At 40.0% G+C, this 17,506-nt stretch overlaps 1 protein-coding gene across 4 annotated transcripts in view; it reads right to left on the bottom strand.

Annotated features, from left to right (window-relative positions):
* Window positions 1-337: 337 nt before the first annotated feature.
* Window positions 338-17,506, bottom strand: part of LOC113011018 (epidermal retinol dehydrogenase 2) — a 31,961-nt gene continuing 14,792 nt past the window's right edge. For 2 of the 4 annotated variants that reach the window (XM_026150387.2, XM_026150388.2), the window contains exons 6-7: window positions 16,567-16,692; window positions 338-932 (exon numbers count right to left, since the gene is read on the bottom strand). In XM_026150387.2, coding sequence (XP_026006172.1) covers window positions 836-932; window positions 16,567-16,692 — 223 coding nt within the window. In that variant the 3' untranslated portion in view covers window positions 338-835. Of the gene's footprint in view, window positions 933-12,363; window positions 12,722-16,566; window positions 16,693-17,506 lie in introns of those variants that run through there. The other 2 variants (XM_026150389.2, XM_080292737.1) reach the window with 1 other exon arrangement.

Here is a 17,506-nt window from a genome sequence, read left to right as displayed (position 1 = left end):
AGACGTACTTAAATAAAGAAAATGATTTTTCCAGCCTGAACTAACTGCAGTTTTAAGTAATCTGAACCAACAGCTATTAACCTTAGCAGGGTGAGAAATTGTCTTAGAAATTCCTTTATCATGGTTGATTGTTCCTGAGTGCTTAGCTCTGGCACTTGGTGTTTGATGAGAAAGTATTTCAGCTGGTAAACACTAAACAGCATGAACAACTAAATGTATGCGTCAGCCTCTCTTTTCCTGGGGTCCCATTTTCAGGTCCATGGTGTGCCTGTTTAAAAACTCAACTGATGCCATTTTTAAAGGTTTCTAAATATAGCACGTTCACTGAAGAGGCCTCTTAGTAAATGGATGTTCTTTATTAATGCACTAAATTTGGTAGCAACATCATATAAGCATTTTTAATTGACAATTACGCTGGAAACTGTCAGTGTTAAACAATCTACACAAAGGCAATTTCAGAAATGTCAGGAAACATTCACAACAACGTCACATTTGATGCAGAGTTATGAGGACTAGCATGCATTAACAAAACTACATATAAAGGATCACCATGAGTGGTCTTTGCATTCCTGTTAATACTATATCACAGACTGTAAAATGACAATGATTCACTAATAATAATAATGCAATTTAAAAACACATTTAAAAACACATTCATTCATTTGGGAAGCTGAGATTTAAAACACAAGGCTCGTTATACTGAGATGTGCTGCTCCCTGATATTACACCAACAAACACTTAATTCGAGGGTTAACAATTAAATTGTTGTTGATGTTAATTTTAATGCATCCATCCTTCCATCTTAGGTATTCTTCATAAGTGCTTCTCCTCTCCGTCACTCCTGTTTCCTGGAGCGCCCCCTGAACGTGTCCATGAGGTTGAAGGCTCCCAGGTACTGGCCCAGAACAATGGCCTGCTTCATGTTCAGTACACTTTGAAGAGAGAAAAAACATAGAAATGAACATACAAAATACATACAAAAAGGTGTTTGACATCTGTGTTAGTTTCTTTTTATGTGCCAATGTCTTAATATGCTATAACAATGCAACTGCACCAGAAACTGCACGGACCAAAGCGAGTGTAAGTTTCCACGAACAGTTTCAACATCAACTCTGCAAAACTTTTGTGATCAAGTTTTACTGAGTAAAAAAGTCCAAATGCAACTGGAGTGGCTATAGCCTAGGAGAGGTCATCAGGGAGGTTGCTGGTTTGAACCCTGACTAATCCAGCATGCCAAAGTATCCTTGGGCAAGACATTGAGCCCCAAGGTGCTCTGTGTGGAATCACTGGATAGTCATATTTTCAGGTGGTTTAAGAAATTTGGCCAGATTTCCAGAAATTTAAGCGGCTCCATCCAAAGTGGAATGGATGCCATCTTTCCTAACAAGAGGTTGTGTTTCCCCCAGAAAGCTTCCGAAGTATGTACAAAACCCACATCATTGTTCATCCCTAACAGACTGGTAACAAACTTAATCAACTTCAGCCTCCTACACTCCATCTCCCTCTGGATTAGGACTTCCTCAGTGACTGCCCACAGAAAGTTGCTGAGGAAGTAGTAGGGCCGCACCTCTCCGCAGCACTCAGTCATTTTCAAACAAAATAAATGAACACTGGAGAGAGTGCCTCCTTTCAATAACCCTGCAGTATCTCATTTGTGCTATCAATACAAACCATACATGTTGACACACATGTATATAGACAGGGTGTATTATAAAGAGTCAGCCTATTATAAATAAATAAATAAATTTCAGTGCTTTAATTCCACAGCCATTCACAAACCTACTCTAGAAAGGGGGATTCAGTACCACATGGTTGCCAGTATGTAGCACAAGAAGTGCATTGTTAGCAGTAAACTCATCCACCTACAACATTTCCAAACATCTCACCACCATCCCAGCCCCCGGTGGAAAACACACCCCATTAAAAACTCTACAGACCTAAAACCTGGATCACTGGATCCAGATGAAACCAGAGTGTCCTTTAATGAGGCCTACATTTCCACTTGCATATCTTTAACCAAGGCAGTGGAGACTGTCACAACAAGACAACAGCATCCAGCTCCTTACAGAAGAGAACTTTACTCCTGAATACAACAGAACAGAACAGAATAGAATAGAATAGTCCTTTATTGTCACTGTACATGTACAATGAAATTGTGGGTGCTCCACAGTAACTGTGCTGGAATAAAAATATGAATAGTTGACAGCAGGAATAAATGGCAAACAGGAGAAATATGTACAGTCAAGAGGAATATATATCTAAAAATCAGAGAAAGGGCCACTGTAAAGAACAAGTTGCATTAGATTTACATGCTGTTAGACCACATACTTACAACCAGATATTTTAAACACAACAAGGGTATCTATAGATAAGTACAGCTCTTGGCTCTTTCAAACAGACAGAACCTAGCCACCTAAAGATATGTGGATGCCACTGCGGTTAAAATCAAAATCTATCAAAACCCAAGAAGTAGAATCTTTCACTGTTCACATCAGCTCAGTGGATAGAAACATAAAGCTCACCAGGGAAGACACAAAGGACCATAGTTTGCCATTTATGGACTGTGCTGAGCGCATTGAGGACTCGGGAAGCCTCAACATTTACGTTCACTGGAAGCTCACGCACACAGACCAGCATCTACTCTTTGACTCCCATCACCCTTTGAAACACAAACTTGGAGTAATCAGGACCCTGCAACACCGGGCAAAAGCCCATCCCAATAAGGCAGAAACAGAAAGAAAAGGAGCACATACATGTAAATGAACTCTTTCATCCCAAGGACAGAACTCCCAAACACAAACGAAGCAACATAGTGTATGTACTGGAGAAACCAAACAGCTACTCAATAAACACACGACACCTCGACGGGACACGACTCACTGTAAAGATGAGCAAGGCAGCAGAGCAAAGCTAGCCAGCTGGTTCTTAGAAAGTTTATGATCACGTGAGAAGTTCTAAAACAATGAAACTGTACCTCCAGCAACTCTACAAGAGTGCTGCAGCAATCCTTTAAAAATAAACAAACATTCCAAGGACTGATGACCTCATTAGCATCATTAGCATTAAGCATAACAATGAATCTAACAAACAGCTCCTAATGGAACAAAATATTTGTTCTAATTTAAATAGGTCATGTCTAATAATTTCATAGAGCCAGAATAATGTTGCTTGCATTTCTCACTGGTAGCGAAATCTGGATGACTAACAACTCCAACAATGACTGTCTTCAAAGAGGGAGCAGAGACAAGGCAGGATAATACAACACATTATTAAAAGCCCGGATACAATGGCTTTTATCTAAAATGAACAGAGGTGACAGGCGAGGCACTATCTGTGAGCTGTATTTGTGTGAGCTGTTTTCCAGAGACAAAAATCTTTCTAATAGAGAATAATAGCCCTGTCCTCAGATAAATGGACTAGAGGAAGAAGAAGAAAAGAATGGCAGACATCTTTTCTTCTTAAACACTCACTCATGAAATACAATTAAAGAACAAAACGATTCAGCAGCAGTGCAGGGGGCTTCAGCTATCTAAGACCTGGCTCTTCCAAATGGTGCACTATTATCAGTGTTATTGCTAAGGTATTACAGATTTCACTCATTTGGGTAAAGTGATGTGAAGTTTACACAGTGCTCATACAACTAGACTTTTAACTTATGTTGGCAAGCTGAGGGCAGTCAAATACAATGTGACCTTACAGTCCCAGCAAGAAATCATTGCAACTTCTGTTAACCTCTTAAACACCCAAAGATGGGTGCAAGAGGGAGGAGATCGTGGAGATCAGGAAACCACATTAACAGGTTAATGCACTATTATGTAAAACTCACGCGCTGACATTTTTGCTCACTTCTGCTGCCTTTATAACCAAAAGGGGTTAACCTCCCTCACTATTCTCGGAGCTTCAGACTCAGGTGTCAAGCAACTCATATTGATGTGGTGATCAGAAGCTGCGGAAAGTGAATAACATGCAGTGACTTTGAGCAACTACATGTGAAACAACTGTGCTCGAAGGGAAGTGGCAGAACTTCCAGGGGAGCATGTGAAGCCAATGAGAGCAAAGTATGGCGTTGATTGACATACGAGCTGGTGGAAATTTGCTCACCTTCATACAAACTGTACAGAAAATCTGCAATGTTTTAAAGTTCCACCAATGCATTGAAAAGGCAAGTCACATTTTAGACAGACTACGATCTCTCCTCTTTGTTGACTTCTACAGAATTACTGACACAGTAAATGCCACATTCAAAATGTCTATATGATGTTCTGCTATCCCATTTCTGTAACTGAGCAACAGAAAACTGATAGAAATATTAAGTTTATTATTAACCTTTATTTTACCAGGAAAAGTCCCATTGAGATTAAAAACCTCTTTTCCAATGGAGTCCTGGCCAAGAGGCGACAACATGTTAAAATTACAAAGTTACATACATGATTATAAGTAACAATTAAAGTTTAATTAAGTTTGAGTGCAAGGTTCAATTAGCTGAGAATTATATTTTTGACACATCGAAAAAGGATGAAAACTCCCAGTACAGACTGTTAATTGGCAACTGCAGATATGATACATCTTCATGTTTTTGGCATAAATTGTAATACACCTCTATATATTAATGTTAGAATTGATTTTATTTAAATAAATACTGTAGAATAAAGACCCTACAATATTAGAAAGAAAATCTGAACAATCTGACAATCCCCCATGAGCAAGCATGTATCGACAGTGGAGAGCAAAAACTCCCTTTTAACAGGAAGAAAGCTCCAGCACAACCAGGCTCAGGGAGGGAGCAGCTGAGTTTCAGAAGAAACCTCAAAATCAGTTTCTTCACTCTTAGTCCACTCTATTTTTGCAAATTTACACACCAAACTCACATTTAATCATTAGTAATTATTACAATTCATCTAATTTCAATTTCCCCATAATTCTTAGCTAGTACCCTTTTAAAAGGGAGTTTTTTTTCCTCCCCATTGATGCCAGGTGCTTGCTCGTAGGACATTGTCTGATTGTTGGTCTTTTCTCTCGATTATTGAGGCAACTGTTTGTTGATTTGGTCCTATTATTTGGGGCTATATAAAAAACTGTAATGAACCAGATGAACAAACACTAAAATAGGACTGTGGCCTGCATTCGCTTTCATCACTATAACAAGGAGAACCAGGAATATCATTAACATATGTAAATCCATTACACAAATAATGGCTGCAGCTCCTAACTTCATCACCACTCAGTCAGGTTTCATATCCATTCAAGATTACATTTTCAGAATATCACACACTGCTACCAAACACATCCTGTAAATTTGTTATTCTGCCACGCTGCCAGTCTAACCCTTCAAGCTGCCTTAGATTTGTTTCCTCAGATATCTACTATATTTTCCAAAAGCATCAACCCACCTGTATTTTTCATGTCTTGGCTCTTTTCCTTGAATAAGAAGATATTTTACTAAATGTATATAAAGACAACAAAGCAAACATCCTGGGTGCTTTTAGTTGGGAACCTTTATTTGACTTACACTGGTGAAATACAACTTATATAACAAAGTCTCTATTTAAAGAGATGGTAAATGGATAGGTTCCTATATAGGGAAAGCCATGTGTGGTTGTAACACATTGTGCTTAAGCATCTGTAACTCAATGAATTTTTGTACTTTTAAACAAAATATCCTGTTTGTTTACTATGAATGACACCTGCAAGAATACCACAGATCTCATGTGTTAACATTAAAATTACACCAGAGAACATGCTTCAAAAAAGTGGTTTATTGAAAAGAAAGAACAGCGTCCGCCTCTCTCTGTGACTGGCCATAACTCAAACACACTCTTGTGGTATCAGTGTGTAAATTAGTTCACTAAACAAACTTTCAGTTAGTACAATGCACCTGTGTGACAAACATATAGGTTTGATTTAAAGTGCAGGCTGGGTGGACATTTTACCCAAACTACCTCCGGCTTTGAGTTAACAAATCCAGACAGACAACGCAAAAGTTTTTGTCATCTGCTGTCTCAGAATCTTCAGCGTTACTTTAAGACTTTTTTGGGCACATTTCTATTTTTCTTCTGCTCGCCTTGATTTTTTCCTGAGATACTCTTTCTTGTAATATTGGTTATTTTCTGGTCCACTTGCATTAGTGCTTGTTTTAAATGGTAAATGGACGGATTCTTATATAGCACTTTTTTCTTCTTCTTTTCTCTTCTTTTTAGAAGGTTTGTATGGTGGATCAAAATCTGCCAGTACTTTTCTGCTTCGTAATTTGATCAATTTTGGTAATATTCCCAATACTACTGGTTAAAATCCAGCCCAAAACCATGGTAGAGTCTGCACCATGCACCATGTTTTACAGATGGCTGTTGTGTCTTTCTCTTGACCTGCTTCGTACCTATTGATGAAGGTTTGAACCATAAATTTCCCATTTGAAGTCCCTCCACCATCAGACCTGTTCCCACTGATTTTCAGTCCAGTTCTTGTTTAATTTGGCATAGCTCAGCATTTTCTCCATGTTTCCCTTCTTTAAGAATGGCTCCTTGACAGCAATGCTTCCACTGAGACTGTCTTTACTGTCTTTTCATCTGTTTCTTAAGGACATGACTTTCAGATACTGTTTTATCCTCCTTAAATTGTTTTGTTAGGTCTGCCCCCTTTTCCCCATAGATTCGATTAAAGAAATGTGAGCAAATTATGTGTTTTTGCGACAGGCTACTAGTAACAAAGTCCTCAAAGATACAATTTAAAACTGAGAAATGCACAGCTTTTCCATCTTTTCTTCTGCACAGTTTCTTTCTTGAATATCAACTGTGCTAGACAAACAGTGAAAGAATGACTGTATCTGCATTACAGTGTGCAACAGCACGCTGAGACAGAAAAATCTGTAATACGACACCTCAGATGCTGGCAAACCTCTGCATGAGACTCAGACAGGTTTGCAAGTCAAAATGAGAAGACAAATTTACTGGGTGTGAACGCATACCGCTCCGTCATTACTTTTAGAGAATAGTGGCCATTTCCCACACAATGCCAGCTGATGATGCGGGCATCGCTGAATAGCTAAAGACATTAAATTGTCAGGGATTACATAGCGCTTTTCTACTCTCCCGGAGTACTCAAAGTGCTGTATACAACATGCCTCATTCACCCATTCATACAAGCACTTCTAAACTCAAGTGCAAACTAACAAACTCCGATGAACACATCAGAGGGCAACTTGGTGTTAGTATCTTGGATACTAACACTAACTAATACCAAGGATATTTGGCATGCAGATTGGGGAAGCCCAGGATCAAACCGCCAACCTTCCAATCAGTAGCTGATCTGCTCTACCACCTGAGCCACATCCCATACTGGTGTACTGATGATCATTTCAGACTGCCTCTTCTTCCTGATCCTGCCAGTCTTTTTTCTTGGCCCTGGTTTTGAAAATGGCCGTATACCTGAAGAATTGACTGTCTGAGCTGTAGACAACCCTGAGGTACTAGGTTCATCTAGAGGACAGGACATAAATAGTAAGGAAGTCATAAGTCCCTAGGAGAGTTGGAGGACAGCATGGCTGGGAACTTGCAGATCTTAGTGATGGACCTGGTTCTGGGCGGTCTTTGATTCGTGACGGTGCATCGCTACACTTCTCAAAAATGTCAGTGTTGAAGGGCGAAATATCTGTGGACTGTAAACCAGATGGAATGGTTTTGGGTGTTGCAGCTGGAGGCAGAGCAGCCTCGACAATCCCTGGAATATAATACATGATCATAGTCTTGGCAGAATTCATCTTCATCCAGGCAACACTTGCATTATTTCCCGTTTTCTTAAATGGGTCATAGACACTGCGATCCAGTGGATGAGGTTCATGGGTGCAGATGGGATGGAAGGTAAGCGCCATGATTCCCCTTTCCTCGCAGAACTGGATAGCTTTCACTGATATATGCACTACCACACGCCTTTAATGGTTTTTCTTTATTTTCATGACTAGTTGCCTCTGCACTCCTCTGCAACAGGCTGTGGTTCTGCTTCATAAAAATTGTAAACCAAGTGCTTCTCACCACATGATTGTGGGTGTTATAAGTTACTGTGAGCTAATAAAAAAACTTTCAGACCTAAAAAAAGAAGTGGAATGACGACTGAGTACAAACATTTTTTTTAATTGGTCAGGCACCTTTGCTAGTATTCTGTCTAACTTATAACCAGGTCTGCTGTCGAAGTCGAATAGTCAACCAACACTTTTTCCCTGCGCTTCGGAGAAAGCTTTATTGCTGCTATACTAACCTACCAAGGATCACGGGGTCTCTGTCTCACAGCTTTTTGTAGCATCTACTCAGTGTTACATGGCAGATGTTCCTTTGCCACTGATCTGACTGCCTTCAGCAGCCACACCAGTATCAGTATCCCTTTTCCAGGCAGCTGGAAAAGTATAAAAATGAATAAACTCTTCTTTAGGGAAGGGGATGGTTGTAACACTTAAAAAATATGTTACAACCCACCCTACCATTATCTGTTAACGGCTTTAGCATTGTGGTTTGAAATGATCAGGGGGAAAATGCATCAGTTTGCCTAAGAAACTACAATTTCATCTACTGTAAGTCACACTGTTTTGCAGTTTAAGCACTAAACAAAGTTTAGCACTAAACCTGCTCAAAAGATCAACTTTCTTACCTCAAAATCAGTTTTCCCCCCAATAAAACCTGCATGCAGCGGTTTCCAGCCATGACAACCACCATGCAAAAACAGGGATTGTGTCATGTGGGCAAACACTGAAATGATCGTGAGACTCCTAGCGCCTTCCTCATTGGTGACATTTGTGGTGTTATGAGTCTCCCCTAGTGCTTTTCTACTCTGCTCGAACACTCAGAGCATTTTATACTCGAGCCTCATTCATAAAGGGTAACACCATCCAGAGTAACTACCATTAGAATCTACTGTCAGAGGCCATAAGACCATTTGTAACCTTCACTTTGCACTTTCTGTACCGTGATGATCGTTACATTCTGACTGAAACTACTCAAAAGACAAAAAGGAATGAAAGGAAGGTTGGAGATTGGCCTATAATTAGCTAAGGCAGCTGGGTCTAGAGATGCTTTCTGAGTAACAGTTTAAATACTGCCACCTTAATGACTGCTGGTACATAGCCCATTAATAGAAACAGATTGATCATATTTAAGTTTAACCATTACATAGTTTTAAATGCATCACCAAAAGGCAAAGATGGTGCAGCAGCAGGGATACACCTGTCATGGGGAAGTGATGTGGCCACTCTATGTCTCAAGTCTTTTAAATTAGCTCTGCTGAGCTGGATCCTTCCAAGACCTTTGTTTTCTCTGTAGGAATACATGATGAAGGAAAAACTTCCTAATTATGTGACTTTGGCCCTACCTTGCTTTTTTACTTAAAGTTCTTAACCACAAGTGTTTACACTAGGTGCGTGAAGTGTCCCTTGTATCCTAGGGGCAGACCCAGCAGGTTGCTGAAAATTATTTTTATTTTACATTTTGTTTCTCAGCACCACTGTTGTGGAAGCTAATGGGGTTCCTTATAAATAAACAAATAAACCACTACAGACGAGTTTAAAACAAACAAGATGATTGAAGTGGATACAGTAGCTGTAATTCAAGAGGTTTAAGAAAAGTATTCATTTTTGTTTATAATCAGAGTCAATTTTACACACGTGACACATTTTCAGTCTCAAAGGCAGAAAAAAATATCTAACAAATAAAAAAATATGTAATTTTTACACAATGAAAATTGTGCAGTCACTAAATGCCTCACGTCTGGAACCCATGAACATCACCAAATGCTGCATTTCCTCCGTTCAGAGAATCTGCCAGCCCTTTACTGTAGCGTCCCTCAGCCATATTTTTTAATCCAGTTTTGTCTTTTTCCCCCAGCAGAGCACAAAGTGACAGACTAGTTGATACAATATCCAAATTCTTTGCCTTTAGAAACTTGTTTGCTTTTGCAGTGTATATTGTGTCTTTATACATTTGTATTATAACAGGCAGCGTGGTTTGTGAATGCGATAACTTAAGAACAAGATGATGTAGGATTTTAAAATTCATACCACAGGTGTACCTACTTGGCATGTTAGATGAGTCAGAATCTCAGTGACCTTGGATTTAAGGTCAAGGTCAGGGGTCACGTTTTCTGAAAATCCTGTGAATGCAATAACTCAAGTAGGAAGACACTTAAGATTTTCAAATTGATACCAAACATGCATCTACTTGGAGGCTGAGGGGCGGCACTGGCAGCTGACACAAACACGTTTACAGTCATTCACTCGTCAACATCAAAGGCCGGAGACGGTGATCACATCACAGATTTATTAGCAGCTCAGAACAAACTCTATAATCTCCATCTTTGTAACTCTGGCACTAAATAAATGAAATTTAACTGAATTGAATGCAGCTGTCTGTTCAACAGACCAGACTGGTCAGTGACTCGTGTCTGAGAGGATTCCAGTATTTGAGTGAAGTTGAGCCTAAAATGACCAAAAATCAAAAACTGAACTAGATGCATTTGAGGTGAGTTTTAAATGCAGGCTGCAGACAGTCTGTGCTCTGAACATTGGACTGATTCTTATACAGCGCTTTTCTACTCTCCCGGAGTGCTCAAAGCACTGTGTACATGAACATGAATGAACATGCCACATTCAGCCATTCACACCCACTCATACAAGCACTTCCTTCTATACTTAAGCATTCACACTAGGGCTGCCACAAACGATTATTTTGATAGTCGACTAGTCACCGATTATTTTTGCGATTAGTCGACTAATCAGATCATCATCCACTGGACGTAAAACTACAGCTTATTGCACCAGCAGCATCTGCTCTTCTATAACTATCATTAGCTTACAGCTTTAAGTGTTTCAGGTCTGTGCTAACTAAAAATAAAGACAAGATGATAGTTTATTAAATTTTAATGAAATTTGCAGATTGTTTCAGTGAAGTTTAATAAACTCCTTGCTATCTAAAATATAACAGGACACCGGAGTAAATTCTCGAGCATCTCACACTTCTGATGATCAGCTGTCTGCTTGACGTTTATTCAGCTGTGTAAAAACTATAACTTTAATCTCAGACAAACTGATTTACTCAGGAACAAATAAAATACTAAAAAAGCCAAACAATAACATTTTAATTTATCTAAGTGACTCATATATCATGTTTAACCTGAGTAGCGAAAGAGGGCGGTGGGTTTGAAAATGATTTGCCGGGAGTCCGCTGTTCTCACGGCTCTAGTGAGCGTTAAACCCCGGCTAGCTATCGAGCTAGTGGGTAACAGACGTCTCTGAAAATGTCGGAGCGCTTTTGAAAATATGTGGTGTCCTGATAAACTGAGCAGATATTTGAGGTTTACACAGCTACATTCTCACCTGAAATATGTTAAACGTTTATTTTGTGACCCAGAAAGAATAATAAGAGTAATATTAAAACTAACTAGCTGCCGCCATTGTTGGAAACTGAGCTGGGCTGCGCTATGAATTCTGGGACACAGCTGCTTCTTCTTCGGGATTTAACGGCAGCTGGCATCCTTGTACATGCAGTGCTGCCATCTTCTGTTTCAGTCCGTTATTACACTCTTAAATCCTGCTACTTATTCCTGCGTCTTTTGGGATCTTACAAAGCTTCAAACGACGCGTCGACTATTAAATCAGTCGGCGACGATTTTAATAGTCGACGTAATCGTGACTAGTCGACTAATCGTGGCAGCCCTAATTCACACACATTCACACTCTGATGAACGCATCGGAGAGCAACTCGGGGTTAGTATCTTGTCCAAGGACACTTGACATGCAGACAGGAGCCGGGGATCGAACCACCAACAGTAGCTCAGTAGCTGATCTGCTCTACCACCTGAGCTACAGCCATTTCATTTGTTCACATTAATAAAATTCAGAAAATTAACAGATTTATCAATATGACAACACTATCATTAAATTGGGGATTAGATGAATTACAATCAAGTATTTCACTTTGTGTTTGAGGCAACAAAGACATTAGATGCTCTTAAAAAACAAAAACAATCTAATTCATGGAACGAGGTCCCAGGAATCCTAAGGATCTGAAACATCTGAGATCTTAGGGATCTTGGTCAGTCGGTGGCTGATCCGATACCTGCTGATCTCTAATCTGGATTATAACATGCTCTGAAACCAGTTAGGCATGAGTTGCCATGGTAATCTTCCCCAATAAGAAATGATCCACCTTTGTAGTTCTTAAACCACTGGGTTAGTTAGCTGCGTAAGAGCAATCCAGCTTTGTAGCACAAGTCAGGTCCAGGAAGATTTGACCCCACATCTTGTTTCAGTATAATGACATTGGCGAATACAATATTAGGGAAACACAAATTTAATGAAAGTTAAATAAGTGTTATGAGAGCAAGACATAGTATCTGAATGTTGTCTTTAATACTTGACATTTTAGATATTATATAGCACTCATGGCTTCACTACATGTAAATACACCATCACATGTAAAAATGTCATGTGCTGGGTTTCATGGTCAATAAAGCATCAAATCCCTCCTAGTAAACTTCAACATTTAGCACAGACGGAGGTTGCAGAATGTTTCGTTACACGTTACAACAGTCCGAGCTACAATGTGCCCTGTACGTGGTTAGAGATTACATCTGAGTACAACATCCAAACACATTTCAGTGTGCACTGAGGCGTTTGTGGCAGTCTATTTCAACGGCCAATTCCATGTAACGGCCAAAGAGGTAGCGCAGCTTCCACTGTAACACACTGACGATGATGGAGGGAAACAAAAGAGAACAGGATGAGGACAACAGAAATATAACCCCATCAGCACCAAGGTCATTTTAATGAAATGCATAACATATGTAACCATTACGGCAATCGAATAATCTGCCAGTGATGGCTGTGATGTCATTTTAATTATAAGGAAATAATATTTCTCTTCAACAATCAGTTTAAAGCCAAGTTTAACCTCATGTTATTGCTGGGATGTATCCATCTAAAAACAAACATCCACACAAAAAGATGACAAAGACGAGGACAGACCTGAAACAACTACTGTACCAAACACACCGACAACGATAAGACCATTACATAAACAACATGCAACATTACTGTATTCTGGCACAAAAGTCATCCAAGTGGAATCTTTATGAGTGTTAGTTAGTGTGCATGAGTTCAGTGTGTGCCAAAGACATTATTTAGGTCTGAGTCATTCTGGAAACGTTAGTAAGAGGGCAAAAAGAAATAATTAAAAACAAAATAAATCTCAGAATCAGTTTTGGGTTTGTTTTGTTTTTTAAATATACAATAAGTTTTTGCACGTATCAAATTGGTTTTAAATTTGGTGCCTTTTCACACCGGACATACGGACATACGACGTCCGTGTGAACATTTTGTGCGTTAAAAATACTTTTGGACTACCTATTGCTAATGCAGCCGTTCACACCAATCGTGTATTTTTATTGGACGAATTTGCTGAATTTTTTTTGTCAAACCAAGCTTGACTCTTCAGATGTTTTGGATCCGAATAAACTGATCTGACCAACCAAATCGCTGTATTTGGCAACAAGCTTGCTCATAGCTGCATATACAATGATACAGAAAGAGGAAAATGTTACCATTTTTACCACAGACACACTGATGAACGCTGGTCTGGCTCACTGGGCTCTCTGAAACGATTTCTCCTCCTCAGATCTGTTTCCAACTCTGCTAACAGCAGTTCAAACTGACACACTGACATCCTTCAATATGTATGGAACTCGTGACACAGCTTCAGCTGCTGGACAAAGCCATAAAACTCTCTCTGCTGAGAAATGGATAAAACCTAGAATCTGGATTTCTCCTTTTCTCATTTAGGAACATCACCACTTTATGTGGACTCCGTTTTAATCGTTTGCTGTTTTAACTGTTTGGAGTTTGTTGAAATAGTTTTGTGAGCTTTAAGCTGAGATTCTGGCAAAATATATATATATTAGGGGTGCAACGATACACAAAATTCACGGTTCGGTTCGATACTTTGGTGTCACGGTTTCATATTTTTTTGATACAAAAAAATGTTCATGCTTTTTTAATTTGTCATTTATTAAAATTATAAATATATATTTTAACTCAAAAGTACAGTTTTTAAATTTAATGTTGCTGAAACAACAAAGTAATAAAAAATAAATCTGATTGAGGAATCCCTCATCTTTGGAAAAGAGAGTTTATTACAGAGAAATGGCTCTTTCAAAATAAAAGCTACACTATACGCTTCTTCTGGGCTATATTCTCAGCAGCATATTAAACATATCAGGTCCCCATAAGGAGAATCCTGTGCTAACGGCTGTCTAAATGACTCGGGTAAAGTTAGTAGCATGCTTGTTGTTTTTGTCTTTGCACTAGGATGCTGTCGGAATAAATGTGCAGTCATATTCGTTGTGTTCCCACTAGTGCTGTCAGCGTTAATCTGAAATGACGTTAACGCCACAACACGGCAAATCTCCGTTAACGAGCTACCGCGGATCGCCCCGTGCGTGGGGCTGGACGGCCAACAAGCTAACACACTAGTTCCCACCCATGTAATTGAGCATTGCGTGGCACATCCAACATACTGTTTTACTTTAGTCCATGACGCGCTTACCTTCAGGGTCATACGTCACATGAAAACCAAAATAATTCCAAACGCCAGATCTGAATGAGGGTGGGGGAGGTTCAATTTGCCATGTTGCAACGAGCTTAGCTTCTGTCTTGCTAGCTTGCGCTGCGCTCAGTGGATCTGCGCTCGACAGTGCAGCCTAGGCGGATAAGTCGAACGCAGATCCACTGAGCTCTCAACACAGACAGCATCGTCAGAAGAAAAGTTGATAAAATAAATAAAAAATTTTGTATTGTTCGATACATATGCGTACCGAACCGAAAGCACTGTATCGAACGGTTCAATATCGATACGAGTATCGTTGCACCCCTAATATTTATATGTAAAAATGGATACAGGATTTATTGATATGGTTTACATTATTCTAACTAAATATGATTTAGGGTCTAAAGTCCCGTTTTTTTGGCCAGGCCTTCTTTTCGAGGTTGGACTTCAGGTAAATATTGACAGGTTGTCCCATTCCTGTAGGTGAAACGTCACCAGCTACAGGTAGAGACATCTATCACCTTGTATTCTTGTGATAGCCTTTCCCCGCCCCATCGTGTGAACATGTGTACATGATCCTCCTCAACACCCCACCTCCAGCAAAAATCGACCTTCAAAGATGGTAACATGCATCACAACAAAAACTAGAAGTTAACCAAGTCGAGCAAAGGCCAGAGAGCAACAGGCAGTGTCATTAGGCCACTCCCACTCCCATCAAGGCCACCTGAATCACCAGAGTACAACCAGAAATACACAGAATGGTGACTGGTGCCCCCATGACCCCAGAAATAGCCCACAATATTATTAAAAAGTTAGTCATTCATAATTTCTGTGCATTGCTGCATGAGTGTTTTCACCAGAAAGTGGAGTGCAGCCAAACTATATTTGTTATGCACAGAGCATCCAGAAAGCATTCACAGCACTTCGCTTGTTTCACATTTTTATCTTAAAGCCTTTTTTCAAAATGGATTCAATTCACTTTTCACCTTAAAAACAAAAACCCCGCCGGTTCAAGTCTGGCTCCTGGCAGGGCCACTCGGGACATGATAAGAAGCCACTGCTATCCTGGCTGTGTGCTTAGGGGGAAAATGAACCTTCGTCCCAGTCTGAGGTCGGTACAGAGTGCTCTGGAAAAGGTCATCAAGGACGTCTCTGTACATTGCTGAATTCATCTCCCTCCACCCTGACCAGTCTCCCTGTTCCTGCTGCTGAAGAACATCCCCACAGCATGATGCTGCCACCACCCGGCTTCACTGTAGGGACCGTATTGGTCAGGTGATAAGCAGTTCCTCGTTTCCTCCAGACATGACGCTTGGCGTTCAGGCAAAAGAGTTTAATATTTGTTTCATCAGACTGGAGAATTTAATTTCTCGTGATCTCAGAGTCCCCTCAGGTTCCTTTTGGCAAACTTCAGGCAGGCTGCCACATGCCTTTTACTAAGAAGTGACTTCTGTCTGGCCTCTGCGTATAAATGATCAGTGCTGCAAAACAGCCAGTCCTTCTGGACCGTTCTCTCTCCAAACAGCAATGCTCCAGTTTTTTTGAGTGCAACCATCTGGTTATAATTGCTAACTAAGGCCCTTCTACCTGATCCCTCAGATCATCTGGGGAGCTAGCTCCAAAGAGTGAGCTGGTGGTTCTAAGCTTCTTCCATTTACACATGGAGGCCACTGTGCTCACTGTGATCTTCAGTGCTGTGGAAATTCTCTACCCTTCCCCAGATAGGTGCATTGATCTATGGAAGGACCAATCAAGGCCTTCTGTGTCTTGAGGTAGGTCAGGCGGTCTATTAAACCCCAGCACTTGTTCTATTTCACTTTACCAATTTCTGCACCCTCAATTTTCCAATGGGGATATACAAATGATCCATTTTGTGATAAGGCATGACAAAATATGGGACAAGTGAAGTGGATAAATCTTCAGATATCTCTACATTAGTGAGTGTGGAACTGTGTGCAAGTGAAAGAAACAAAGAAAGGTAGTGACTAACTTCTTCAGACCAGCTATGAGGTACATGCTCCGAGGCAAAAGCAAGTAGACCTGGTCTGTGAGCACAGCATGGATGATCTTCTTTGCCACATAATCAGGATTCAGGATTGGTAGCAGTTTTGGCCACCTGATGAACACAAAAAAAGAGACAAAAAAAAAAAAAAAAAGCACTGAACTTAGCATTTGTCAAGTTCTCCATTTCAAGTTCTCCTGCGACAATCTGGGTGGGTAATCAGATATTTGGTTGAAGGTTACAGAGGGTAGATTTTTAAATGATTTGGAAAATTATTACACTTTATATAATTCATGTAATTAATGCACTACATCTGCTTACATGATGTGTATTATAACATTCATCACACCAAATATACAACATGTAATTCTAATTTTCAACAGACTATTGGAATCTGCACAAACAGGCCCCCTAAAAAGATTTTACCCTTCAATAATGCTACAAATGGCAACTCTATGAATAGTTACACCGTACTAGCACCAGGTTTGCCCCCGTTTTGCTGTCAGAAATGCCTTAATGTTTGTGCCATAGATTAAACAAGGTGATGAAAACAGTACTTAGATTTTGGTGCACGTTGACATCATGGCCTCAGCTGCTGCCGATCTGTCGGCTGCACGTGCATAATGTGAACCTACCACATCCCAAAGCTGCTTCATTGGGATGTGGCAGCTGAAGGCCACTACAGTGAACTCATTGCCATGTTGAAGAAACAATATTGAGCTGACTGAGCTTTATGACATGATGCCTTATCTGGCTCGATGCACTGTGGTGATACAGGGATGGACACTGTGGCAACAATACTCAGTACCAACTGAACACTATTTAAACAGGACACACACACCGTAACATCTCCACAAGCATGAACTGACATTCTGACATTGCCATCCAAACATTACAGTAAGGGAGGAAATTTTACTGTAAGTCACAG

The sequence above is a fragment of the Astatotilapia calliptera genome, chromosome 18 (assembly GCF_964374335.1).
Source record: "Astatotilapia calliptera chromosome 18, fAstCal68.1, whole genome shotgun sequence".
Lineage (NCBI taxonomy): Eukaryota > Metazoa > Chordata > Actinopteri > Cichliformes > Cichlidae > Astatotilapia > Astatotilapia calliptera.
The sequence above is the reverse complement of the archived record's forward strand: the minus strand, read 5'-3'. Positions and strand labels throughout refer to the sequence as shown.